The sequence below is a fragment of the Mytilus trossulus genome, chromosome 4 (assembly GCF_036588685.1).
Source record: "Mytilus trossulus isolate FHL-02 chromosome 4, PNRI_Mtr1.1.1.hap1, whole genome shotgun sequence".
NCBI classification, from domain to species: Eukaryota; Metazoa; Mollusca; class Bivalvia; order Mytilida; family Mytilidae; genus Mytilus; species Mytilus trossulus.
This window is the reverse complement of record NC_086376.1, coordinates 39,737,152-39,750,223: the sequence shown is the minus strand read 5'-3', so window position 1 is coordinate 39,750,223 and position 13,072 is coordinate 39,737,152. Positions and strand designations below refer to the sequence as shown.

General features: G+C 33.0%; 1 protein-coding gene across 1 annotated transcript; it reads right to left on the bottom strand.

The window, feature by feature from the left end:
- Positions 1-3,668: 3,668 nt before the first annotated feature.
- Positions 3,669-12,454, bottom strand: LOC134716610 (uncharacterized). The gene is made up of 4 exons (XM_063579619.1): positions 12,346-12,454; positions 10,726-11,546; positions 4,076-10,425; positions 3,669-3,716 (listed from the first exon to the last, which is right to left on the bottom strand). Exons 2-4 carry the CDS (start codon positions 11,411-11,413, stop codon positions 3,669-3,671), a joined length of 7,086 nt encoding a protein of 2,361 aa, XP_063435689.1. The 5' UTR covers positions 11,414-11,546; positions 12,346-12,454.
- Positions 12,455-13,072: the final 618 nt, after the last annotated feature.

Below are 13,072 nucleotides of genomic sequence, written 5' to 3'. Positions count from 1 at the left end.
ATTGTAGTTCCTGAGAAAATGCGACGAAAAATATTCATGGGACGGACGGACTGACTGACGGAAGGACAGACAGAGGTAAAACAGTATACCCCCCCTTTATTAAAGCGGGGGTATAATGAATAACAAAAATGTAAAAGACAGTTAATACATTTAATCATATGGTAATCAAATACAAAATTATTGTAAAAACATAATTATTTTCCTAGTAAAAGTGTACATTCAACCTAGCTAAACCATGATTCTTCTTTTAGTGAAAGCAAGTTTTGTGTATTAATATTGAAAACACCTTAATTTAAATAAATAACATGACAAGCACATGTTCCTTAAATTTTGATTTCCTGAAATTCCTGTACTTGTTAGAAACATTTTAAGTATTAGTCGAACTTTCAAAATTGTTCCTAATTAAATAAAAATATGTAAAATTATTTAATAGTATACTTTGTCTGGTGTCTTTGGGTATAAAAGGACTTTGTACCTATAATAACACATGTAAATGTGAATATTGTCACTGTCCAGAATGAAAATTCAAATTAATTATTCACCGCTCCACCATTCCTCCTTTGCATATATATATTGCATATATAAATCTTCAATAAAAAGATTTAATGCCAATAAATTATTGTTCAAGATAAACTTTGGAATAGTATTGTCTGAGGATACAGAAGTAAACTAGACAAAATGATCAGTAATCACCACAAAGCCACAGAATTTATTGTTGGTATAGTTGGTTTGTTTCTTATTTTCAATTTCTATCTTCATTTTACTGAACAAAAACAATCTGATGTTTTGGATTTAAATCCCTTTCGCCTAGGATGCACAAATCATCAAGGTTAAAATAAAATAGCACCATAGATTGCTGTTTGTCTATAATATGTATATAGATATGGCTGAGTAGTCTAGAGCACTAGATACAGTGATGGCAGTGTTGTCTCGATATCCCAATAGCACGAGTTCTATTCCCAACAGGGGAAGAACACAAATTTGCTTCCAAACATATGCAGATTAAACATTGTTGTCTTGATATTTAGAGTAATTATGAATTAAATGTGGTTTCACAACTGTGTATCACCTTCACTAATGATCCAATGGATGGATTTGTCATAGATTTGTCACTTGTTTAAACGTACTTATATATATATGCTATTTTCTGAAGAAAAAAAACATGCTGATAAAAAGGCTTACAGACAAGTACATCAATAGCAAATGATACAGTTGTACAGCTGTGAATTCGAAGTAACAGTATATAGTATAAAACAAATACAGAAAAATATGAATTATAGTGAATACAGAGGATAAATTTCTCTATTATTTTATGTTAAGATTTAAAGTTTTTATACTACTGACAGTTTTGATACTTTCATTAGACTTTTCAATTTCAAGTATATTACAGTCAGTTAAACATGTTTATAATGTATTTCTTACACAGTTAGCAATGCAAATAAAATATTTGTTCATTGAAAATTTAAACATGGTACATACTCATTAATTGGAATTGTGCAAATTACATTTAAAGTTTTAACTGATATATAAATGCTTGTGGCTACAGGAAATAAGCTTTATTAACAGTACAAATAAATTTACCAGAAAAAAAAAACTATGCATTGTCTTCTAACTGTAAAAAACAACAACTTTAATACATTATCATTACATGGCATACAAGCTTCAAAACTCTAACAATTGAGCTATTCAATATAAGGACATCATTTCTTCTTATGCAGTCATTTACAAAGTATACACACAATATATCTATTACATTTCATTCTCAACCAAAACTATACAGTCCATCTGACCAATAAATAACACACATCTTAAAAAAATGAGCACATCTAAAACCCAGGGCATACATATAAATTACCATTTACTGTAGTAAATTCAATTTTGAGACAATGACATTGGAATCAAGGGTCAATGTCAGAGTGACCATGATCTTTATGCATACAAAGTGTTGTCTATTTATTTGCTACAGTACACAAGTTATGCACAGTACACAAATCAGACAATGCTTTACTTGCATAAAGATCAAAGGTCAAAATCAAACAGAGTGACCTGACTTGATATAGGACCCCCCACCCCAATCCCATGATGCATCAGCAACCAGATTATTTAACCTACATTCTACAGTACAAGTTATGCACAGTACACAAATCAGACCATGCTTTACTTGCTGTTGCATAAAGATCAAAGGTCAAAGTCAAACAAAGCGACCTGACTTGATATAGGACCCTCACCCCCCCCCCCCCCCAAAGTGCATCAGCAACCAGATTATTTAACCTAAATTCTACAGTACAAGTTATGCACAGTACACAAATCAGACAATGCTTTACTTGCATAAAGATCAAAGGTTGAAGTCAAACAGAGTGACCTGACTTGACATAAGACCTCACCCCCATCCCATGGTGCATCAGCAACCATATTATTATACATACATTCTACAGTACAAGTTATGCACAGTACACAAACCAGACATTAAATGCTTTACTTTTAAATTTTATAAGGGTCAAAGTCAAACAGAGTGACCTGACTTGGATATATGACCCCCACCCCCCACCAAAAAAAATCCCAGGGTGCATCAGCAAACCAGGTTAGTTAACCTACAATCTACAGTACAAGGTATGCACAGGACACAAATCAGACAAGGTTATATTATCACTGGTGTCAAAAGTCCATGTCAAGGTCATATAAATGAACTGACTTTGGTATAAGACACATCCTCAGCACATGACACAACAGCTTACCAAGTTTGGCTGGTCTTAGTTTTGTGAAACAAAAGTTGTGAGCTGGACTTGAATTGGACAAACATTTACTTTAATAGGGAATAAAGGTCTAAGCTATGGTCAGTGTGACCTGACATTTCTTTATCACATTCCAAAGCCCATGAAGCAGACAGACAGACATATATAGCTTCAAAATCTTTGTTTTCAGGGGGTAATAGTTATTCAGCAGTGCATCCTATGTTAAAGCAATTTGATAAATATTAACATTGATTATTACAATTTGAATTCGACATGAAACCAATTGTTAATAAAATGGTAATGAAACAACCTACTTATTTAGTCTTTACTAGAGGCAATATTAAGTGGGATACATAACTTTTATATAGACACATTACCTTTAACCATTTTTTTATCCTTTGTTTAACAAAGGTTCAATACAATTCATGCTTATGTAATTATTATTTTTTTACAAACATTTGGTCTCAATAGCCTTGTAATATCTTGGAGAAAGAAAGAGTAGCGTTTTACCTCCCATGTTCTATTTATAGTAACATGGGGCATGTTAATTGGATGGCGAGCTGAACAAACATACCATTTTAACTAGACATCCTTAGAATGACTCAGGCCATGATTTGTTTAAATTGACCCAGCAGTTTTAGGGGAGAAATTTTAAAAAGTTTCCAGACAACTGAAAGACAACAGATGACGCTTTCAAACATACAATAATAGACAACACAGGACAGTTGGCCCTTAGACAGTTTGCATTAGTTATCTTTTGTAAATACTATTTGATCGAACCTACCTTTACATAATGCTGTATTTTAATCTTATATCTCCTATTTCTTTTTACTTCTCAATCATAAATAGACATCTCTCAGCTGATGATATATATTCATCAACTATCTAACCCATTGGCAAGTGCTGTATTAAAATTACCAAAGCATGCACAAAAAGTTAGACAATTGATTTAACTTCTTTACTACTGACGACTACAAATTTGATCTGAAATTAAAGTAAACATATAAAACTCTTTTAATATTCAGTTAAGAAACAAATTCCACTTTATAATTTAGAGTTTGATACTTAGCTAAATAAAATAGGGAAACTATTAATAAACTTGAAATTTAAATACATAAAAAACATATACACAAAACTAGGTTGTTAGTACCGGCTTAGTATTTTGAAAAATAATATGTAGGGAAACTATTGATCATTTTGTACAAAATGAATTTTCCTTTAACATGTTTAAGGCACTCTTATCATTTTCTATTAATACTATACAGCTTTCAAGTAGTAGGATTTATTTCCAAAATGACAGATATTGCATCATGATAACTGTAATAAGTTGGAATAACACTTACTTGTACTTTTTCACAACTTTTGATATAAACATGGTCAATCAGTGTACCACCCTCTGTTGTTGCCTCTTGTACTAACTGTTCAAATCCGAATGAAGCCATAAAATCTTGTATTGATCTGCCACCCTTTATAATGTCTTGATTAAAGTCTCCTAAAACAATAATACTGCTTGAAAGCTGTACCAATTCTGACAAAAGAGCATGAACATTTCTTAAAAATAGTTCAATTTGGTATTTTTGAGTTCTATATATTGTAGCAATTACAACATTCATTTTGGGAACTTTGAAAATTATACATTCAAGATTTTTTTGAGATATATCAAATTCTTCATACTCAGAATCTGATTTAACATATACGCCAACTCCACCATGACTCATTTCTTGTAAAGAAGCATACAAAGGATTATTTGATGCAAATGCTGCTGACCTTGGCAAATGATGAAGTTTATAATTAGGAAGGTGAACATCATCACTACAAGATTCCAACCATGTTTCAGTCAAACAGATATAATTTGCATTTTGGAAGTCTGAATTGGCTTTCAAATCATTTTGGTGAGCCTTTAGACCTTGAATATTGTGGTAAACTATTGACAAACCTGCTTTATGATTTGAAACTATGGTGTCATTTTGAGACAAAAAAAAATCCATGGATTTGATTCCCTCCATTATATCAGGATCACTGTATATTTTTTTGTTCAAAGTTTTATCATCAATTGGTAATATAGTCAACCCCTTTTTTGAAGTAACTCTACTCAATGCAACATATGCCTGACCATAAGCAAAACATTTATTCAAGCAGACAACTGCCTGTGGCACTGTCAAACCCTGAACCTTGTGAACAGTACATGCCCATGCTAGCTGCAGAGGATACTGTTTTCTTGTTCCATTACTGAATGGTATATTTTCTGTAGATGGTTCTAATCCAACACATCTTTTTCCATTTATTATCTTCTGTATTTTTGCATTTTTTCCAACTCTATCATTATCAAAATGAATATATATGTTGTTTGGTAATGCTCCTTTTGAAAATTCTGAAATACTTAGAACAGTACCCATAACACCATTCACCAAACCATCACTGACTGCTTCATTTTTTATCATCATCACACGAGCTCCTTCTGCTAACAGGATTGATGTTGGAAGACAAATATTAGTTTTTGCAAAATTCTGTCTTCTCTTCGTAAGTTTCCCTGTTGTCTTATCCTTTTCAAAATCTTGAGCTTCAATTAATTTGGGCTCACTTGACAACTTCATAATCATTTCATTATTGTACATGTTAATTTCATTATTAGTAGCATAAATGTGCAGAGCTTCATCTGGTCCGCTATCTATGCACTCTTTCAACATTTCTTGATCTGAAGATTTTAGTGGATAATTGTTCTGTTTGACCCTTAGTCTATTCAACAACTGGGCAAACAAACTATCTTCTCTCTGTCTCATGACTTCATCTAATTCCACAACAGAAAAAAGATCATTCCACAGATAATTCAAAGGATTTGATGGATCATTAACATAAAGTTTATCTGACCTTTTTGATTTTACTGGTGGTAATTGATAGAAATCACCCACTGCTATCACTGAAACTCCTCCATAAGGATACTTCTCAGGCCTTTTCTTAATTTGACGCAACCTTTCATGAATAAAAAATAACAACCTTTTGTTGACCATTGAGACTTCATCTATGATGAGAATTTGTAAATTCTCTAATTTGGACCTCAAACTATTCAGCTTATCTTCTCCAAGCATAGCTTTCTCAACAGATAAACCTTTAAAAATGGAAAGTGAACTGTGAATTGTCAATCCATTTATATTAAAAGCTGCCGTGCCAGTTGGTGCCGTTAACAACACAGTCAAATCATCAGGATTTGGGGAACAGTGCGCAAGAATTCTTGTGGCCTCATAATACAAGCATTTAATCAAATGGCTTTTGCCTGTTCCGGCTCCTCCAGTTACAAAAACATGAAATGGCGGTGGATTCTTACCATTCACTTTTAAATTGCACCACTCTCTGATCTTAAAAAATATGCGCTTTTGTTTCTCATTCAAAGTTCTCAACAACGGTATAACTTCAGACCGTGTAAAACTTGTTTTTTGAACCATTTCATTTTTATCAGTTGACTTGTCAGTTTGATTCAAATCTGGTATTCCTAATTCAGGACTATCTACCTCTTGAGTGGTTGTGTTTTCACCAATTTCATTACATTCATGTCTTTCTTTCTCTGTTTCTGGACATAGTTGTGCCCATGCATCCTCTTGATATCCTCTTTCTTCCAATTGTTTCTCTGCAATCTCTAGCTCCTGGTCTTTCTTCACAAATTTTGACATGTTAAAGTTGACTATATTTTGAACTGAACTGAGGTCTTCCATCTGACTGTACCTTATGAATCCGGAGTTATAAAAATCTGCATATGATAAAAACTGTGGTGGTTTCAATTGTTCATTTAATCTGTAAGGCAAAAACAACTGTAATATACTTTGGTAGTATTGTTCAGGAGCTGACTCTACAGAAAATCTTGCATATTTGATAACAGCATCAGAAGTTCTTGTTCTCTTTCTTATATACCCCATATCATTCTTAAGTTTGAATGTAGTGTCCTCATTAATTTTATTTGGTATCTGTGTCTCTGCCAACACTGAAAATTCGGAACAAAATGTTGCTAAACACATCTGATCAAATCGTTCTAAATCAGGCCTATCTTTATACCTGTCAGTAATACTTTTCAGCCAAATATCATCACTATCACCATCATCATCATCATCATCATCATCATCATCACTGCCATCATCTATAGACTTCTTCATCTTTAATGTTTTTGATTTTTGTTGAAGTTCTTTGAGGGGTATACTCATTCTGCATGGGTTTTCTCCTAGTGGAATGAATTGCACTTTTCTTGAACACTCTTTCAAACGTAAACCTATGACTCTGAAAACAGCTTCTTGTGTACTGAGTTCGCGAAAGTGAAAGTATGCTGTACCTACTTTTTTCATAGTCCGCTGTGCATCCAAATTTCCATCAGCTGCCTCAGTTTTTGTCTGCTGCAGCAACAAGCCGAGTTCACGTTCTGATTTGCTTATATAGCTTATAATGTAAACCACACATGAGTAGGCATCCAAAATGTACTGAATATCCATATTTGCATTCCATGATTTTAGCAGATGAGGATTGTACTGATTAATAAACAACTCATCTTTATTTCTCTTCAATACTACAGTATTTCTGTTTGTTATCCATCTAAAACATTCTTGAAAATCCTCTTGAGACAATCCGGCTTTCAAAAATAATTCACTGGTAGTCAAAGTTTTATCTTCACACTCTTTAATTACATTCCATAAACATGCTAACATCTGTTTTGCTTTTAAGATACTGCCCTTAGATTCTGATTTCTTATTTATATCACCATCGGTATGTTTATCATGATGATCATTATCATCATGTTTCATTGGACATGGTATAAATATCTTTTCAGATGGTTTACTGCTTTCAGAATCTGACTTCTTACCATCATCAGCATCTTCATCATGTTCCTTATCCTCCTCATTGTCTTCAATTGGACGGGATATAAATGTTTTTTCAGATGGTGGTCTTGGGAAATTGAACCGACACTCTGTTCCTTTTTTGCGACAACTTTTTGAGTGGTTTTTGCTATGCTGTTGAACAGTTTTAACAATGTCAGTAAGCTCTGGGTCATCACTTTCCAATGGTAATTTGCAAGAGATATATTTATCAATGAACTTTGTAACAGTATCATCATCGTCTACTCCAAATTTGGGGGCATCTTCTACCCAAAATACACAATGAGTATGTGGAGAACCTCTCTGTTGAAATTCAACTCTATAAAAGTAGTCAATCACATGACCAATTGGTTCAGCACCTGACATTATTACATCTTTAAGAAATTTATGAAATCTGTGATCAAACATTCTTGTAGTTGTAACAGGGTTACTACAAAGGACTTTACATTTTTCATCCCAACTAAGACTGTCAACATTACGAATATCTCCTTGTTGCTTCAGTATGGTTTCTACAATTTCTTTCCATCTAAAATCTGCAGATGAGAATGAAGCAAAGAATGACGGTATACCTAACTGTCTAATCATACAAAAAATATCCTTCTGAACAGATTGCCAATACGGTGGTGTTCCTCGGACAGGCTTCATGAACTTGATTGCTTCATCTTTTCTAAATAATCCATTTAATGACTCCTTATTACACAGCATTTTACTTGTTACTTTCTGTCCATCTGAAAAAACTGACCCTTTCCGTAACGATATCTGTACGTTTGACATGACCCTATCTAGTTCAGACATATACTGGCTAAAGAATATGTAGGAAGTATCTCTAGCAAACCTGTTTTCAACACTCATTAATCTCAGATTAAAATATCTTAATAAAGATAGTTTCTCTTCTCTGTCCTCATTCCAAGTGTTTTTACCTGTAGGGTAATGCACTGGAAAGGTTTTTGCTTCAATGCCGTTTTCTTTCAGTAAACTGACTGGATTATTTCCTTCTGCAGGCGATAAATTAAACTCTTGATCAAACAATAAATCCAATGCGTCCTGTGCAATGTCAGCAGGTTGTAAGCATGTGTCCAACTGTACACCCTGTAAACTATCATCTAAATATGAATCAACTGCATCTTCCTGTTCTTTTTTGTCTGTTTTGTCCTCCAAGTTATCCTCTTTCACTCTGTCAATTCTTGTACAACTTTTATGGTCTTTTTTTTCAGCAACACAAATATTCTCTGATGATGGAATTGGATTCAACCACTCTCCATTTATTTCAACATTTGAATACCAATCATTCTTTTCTTTTAAAAAGGACAAGGCTTCTTCCAAATGTTTAGTGTCCACAAACTGATATTCCTCATAACCTTTGTACTGTAATTTTCTTTTGAGTTTTACTTTCACTAAACAATTATCATCTTCTGATCTAGGCAAAGTTGATGTGACCTTTGAAATATCTGATGGTACACAAACACATGGACCATGCACAGCTTTTTGTCCACCCTTAGGTAAAGCAACAATTTTCATGAAAGGTATATTTAATGAAATAAGGTGTTGTTCTAGTTGATTTAATCTGTTTAGTTCTAGTGGAATATCTTCTAAAGCCAAGTTGTTGGCAAAAGATTCAGCAGGTATTTTTCCTTTAAGAATCTTTCTATGGCATGTGTAACAAATCCAAAGTGTAGCTCTGCTGGCTCCCTGATATAAACATTCATCTTTGCATTCTTCTGAACATCTATGTAAATACTTCTCAGAAATACATATGTCTGCTATATCTTTGCCACAACCTGGTTTATACAATTCCCTTTTACATTGTACAACTTGATTTTCGAATAACAGTCTAAAGCAGCAAGAACAAACAAATTCTGGACCCTTACTTACATTTTTCCTAAAGTTTTCAATAACTTTTGTAACATCATTACTGTCCTCTTTGGCATTCTTTCTTCTAGTCAATATCTGATCTTTGACTTTACTTTTGAAATCATCATTATCAGCATATTTCTGAATGCTTGCCTGTTTGACCTTACTTTTAAAATTATCATCATCAGCATATTTCTGTATGCTTGCCTGTTTGACCTTACTTTTGAAATCATCATCATCAGCATATTTCTGTATGCTTGAGTTTCTGACATAACTGTTGTGTTCTATATCATTTGCATACTTTTGAATACTTTTTCTTTTCTTTGATTCCCTGTATTTAGCATCATTCCTATACTTTTCCTTACTTGTTTGACTTAACTTTTCTTTGTATGATCTGTCTTGTTCATACTTCCTATTTTGCTTTTCTAATTTATTGAATCTAAACTGACCATCCAACTGATACTTTAGTTTTTCTTTTTCAGTTTTTGTCAAACCTTGGTTTGGTGCTCGAGTTTTACAGACAGCTAGATCTTTACCTGGCCATTCCAAACAAGTTTTTTTCTTAATTAAACCAAAACTATTTTCATCTTCTTTTAAGCATTTCTTTGGAAAATTAAACTCATGTTGTTCATATTTTCTCTTCATTGTACCTTCATGAGATAGTTCATAGTGTAAGTTCATTTGGTCTTTCTCTGAACCGGATTGATTTCGTTTCTTGGCACTTTCTTTACTGTTTAATGTTACCGCTTCTTTACCACCAGGTAAAACAGAAATAACAACTTCATAGTGATTACCTACATTATTAAGATAAATTGCTTGATCATTCACATTATTCTTGCTACAGATTTGCTTTGAGGAGTATTTAATCCATTTACCTTCTAAATAGGTAAAAATGTCAGTTTTTAATAAATCAGCAGCAGCTATAATTTCTAACTCGGTTCCCCAAACATTGTCTTCTATCATATTAGTACGTTTCATATACTCATTGACTGTTTCAGAATCAAGAAAAGAATTGAACTGATGTGAATGACGCAAGATGTGGCGCACTAATTCATTTCTTATTTGTTTAAAGTTTTCTTGCCTGTTTGATACTGCATATGAAATAGCTCTGAATAAACAGTTGCCGTCTGCAGTGATTTGTTTTGATTTTAAAGGTGTACCTATATTGTGTGCTGGCATTAGCGGGTTTTTCAAAACAAATTTTGATTTAATATCTAAAATATTACAAAGTTTTTTTTTTGTATAATAATCAATTGGATTAAATAAATAGCATGTTTGAGTTGGGACACCAATAAATTCTACGTCAGAGTTGTTTTCATCCACTATAACCTCTCTATTGTTAATATTTCCAATAAATTTGTCAAGATTGTTAGTGGCAGAATCTTCATCTTGAATTTCGATGTTGATTCCTGTTACTTCAAATTCTGCATTTACATCTCCTTGCACAAAATTGTAAAAGTGTTGGTACAAACTGTTCACATCATTAATCTGAATAACAATGCTTTTACCACAGCTGTCTTGTAAACCAAAACAATTTCTAGCATGCGAATCAAATAAATACATTTTCCCATTTTGCCTAATAATGGCACTAGTAAAACCCCTTACACAAACAAAACATCCATCTGAATCAATAAGAGCCTCTTGAAGAGCATGATCCAAAGAAAGAACATTAAATTCAATTTTACCATTATTATCTATCAAAGCAAATATCGACTCTTTTCTGTTACACTTAACAATCATATCTCTTATTTCCACCATTTTCGGCAATTCTGTTACTAACAACTCTTCATTATCACCATGAATCCAAGTATACAAAATATTCCCTTCTATCAAGATTTTGTCCAAGAAAGTCATATTCCAATTATCAATCAAACTGAGTTTGCTGTAAGCTATGGCTGTTAATGAATTTGCTACACATTGTTTACCACTATTGTTTCTGAACCTGTCATCACCTTGATGGAAACTACCTTGCATCATAAATGGTTGATTAACTGAACATGTATTTTCTAAATTCCTTACCTCATTTCTAGTTTCTTCTTGATCTACTAAATTAAGGTCAGTTTCTTCATTTTCTGTTTTCCCCTGAATCAGCTTTCTTGATATTATTTTGCTGTAATGAGAAGAATCAGAGGAATGTTTATTGTTTCTAATATCAACTTTGCCACCTATAAAATTTATTTTATTTTTTGAACTACCATTCACTTTTACTGACTTGATATTATTGCTTTGTTCACTCCCTGAAGCTATGTTTAAATGAACATCAGGAGGCAACATTTTAAAGCCTGAACTACATACAGATTCTAACTTTGCTTTTTTTGTTTTTGGTGGTTCATCAAATTCTAATGTTAGCCTCATTTTCGATTCAATCTCGCAATCTGACTGGTCTGTTTGTAATGTTGATATGTTTATGTCTTTTATTTCTTGTGTTCTGTACACAGATTTGGGTTTAGTTTTTACTTCTGGTATAGGTTCAGTTTGCATTTCTTGCATTAGTTCATTGTTAATTTCTTGTTTAGATTCAGTATTGCATTCTTCAGTATTGATTTCTAGTATTGATTCAGTATTGTATATTGTAGTATTTGACTCAGTATTGTATAATCTAGTATTTGGTTCAGTACTGTTTATTCTTAGTATTGTTTCAGTATTGTATTCTTGAACCTTTTGCTTTGTTTCAATTATACTGGTGACATCTAATGATGTTTCTACCACCAGTTTCGTCTGTCCTGCAACACCAAGCTTTGGTGAGGGTACTCTCGGTGGAGTACAAACCCACGGTGGGGAGTCAGAGCTCAGTGGCATATCCATGCTTTGGATAGACAGGCTTCCCAGAGGAGGTTCTAACCTCTGGGCATTTGAAGGATTTTTCTCACAAGGAGAAGCCAACCTTCTGGCTAAGAGTTCTTCCTCACCTAGAGGTGCCAACTCTATAGAGGCAACACTGCTTTGTCGTCTACTTCTCATTCTCTCCTTCTGCTCTCTAGCTACAGTAGCTTTACTCTTTCTTTTACGACCCATTTTCTGTCAAAATAGAAAATCAACAAGTTAATAAACAACAGACTTTTGAGAGTCTGTATCACTCACCTTGTAAAAATACGCTATTTGATTTTTATTTTTCTGTGATTGTAATCATATATGTTTCCTTGTTAGTGTTATTTGTAAATCTTATTTAGTGGACTTTATGTAGATTTTGTATTGATGATCATTTTTACTGTTTCCAGTTTATACTTACATGTATCTATTCAAGCTTTCATAATAATTGGCAAAATAATAGAAATAAGAGAAAAAAAGCTGAAATTTTTTGCCTGCTTTACTAACCATGATTGGTTTTATGTTGATAGTCCTAAAGAAAAGTTTTAATACTAGTATCACATAAACTTAAAATTATCAATGATCCATGAAAATGAGGTCAAAATCAAATGAACCCTGCCAGACAGACATGTACACCTTACAATCATTCCATACACCAAACATAGTTGATCTATTGCTTATAGTATACAAGAAAAAGACCAAACCATAAAAACTTAATATTGACCAATGAACCATGAAAATGAGGTCAAGGACAAATGACACTTGCCAGAAAGACATGTACAGCTTACAATCATTCCATACACCAAATATAGTTCACCATTTGCTTAT

Coding starts and splice junctions, on each gene's coding strand:
- LOC134716610 (XM_063579619.1), bottom strand. CDS start 11,413: ATGATGCAAGGTAGTTTCCATCAAGGTGATGACAGGTTCAGAAACAAT. Junction 10,426..10,725: donor CTCTGACGTAGAATTTATTG/GTGTCCCAACTC, acceptor ATTCTGAAACAG/TCAATGAGTATATGAAACGT. Junction 3,717..4,075: donor AAAGTTGTGAAAAAGTACAA/GTAAGTGTTATT, acceptor CTTTAATTTCAG/ATCAAATTTGTAGTCGTCAG.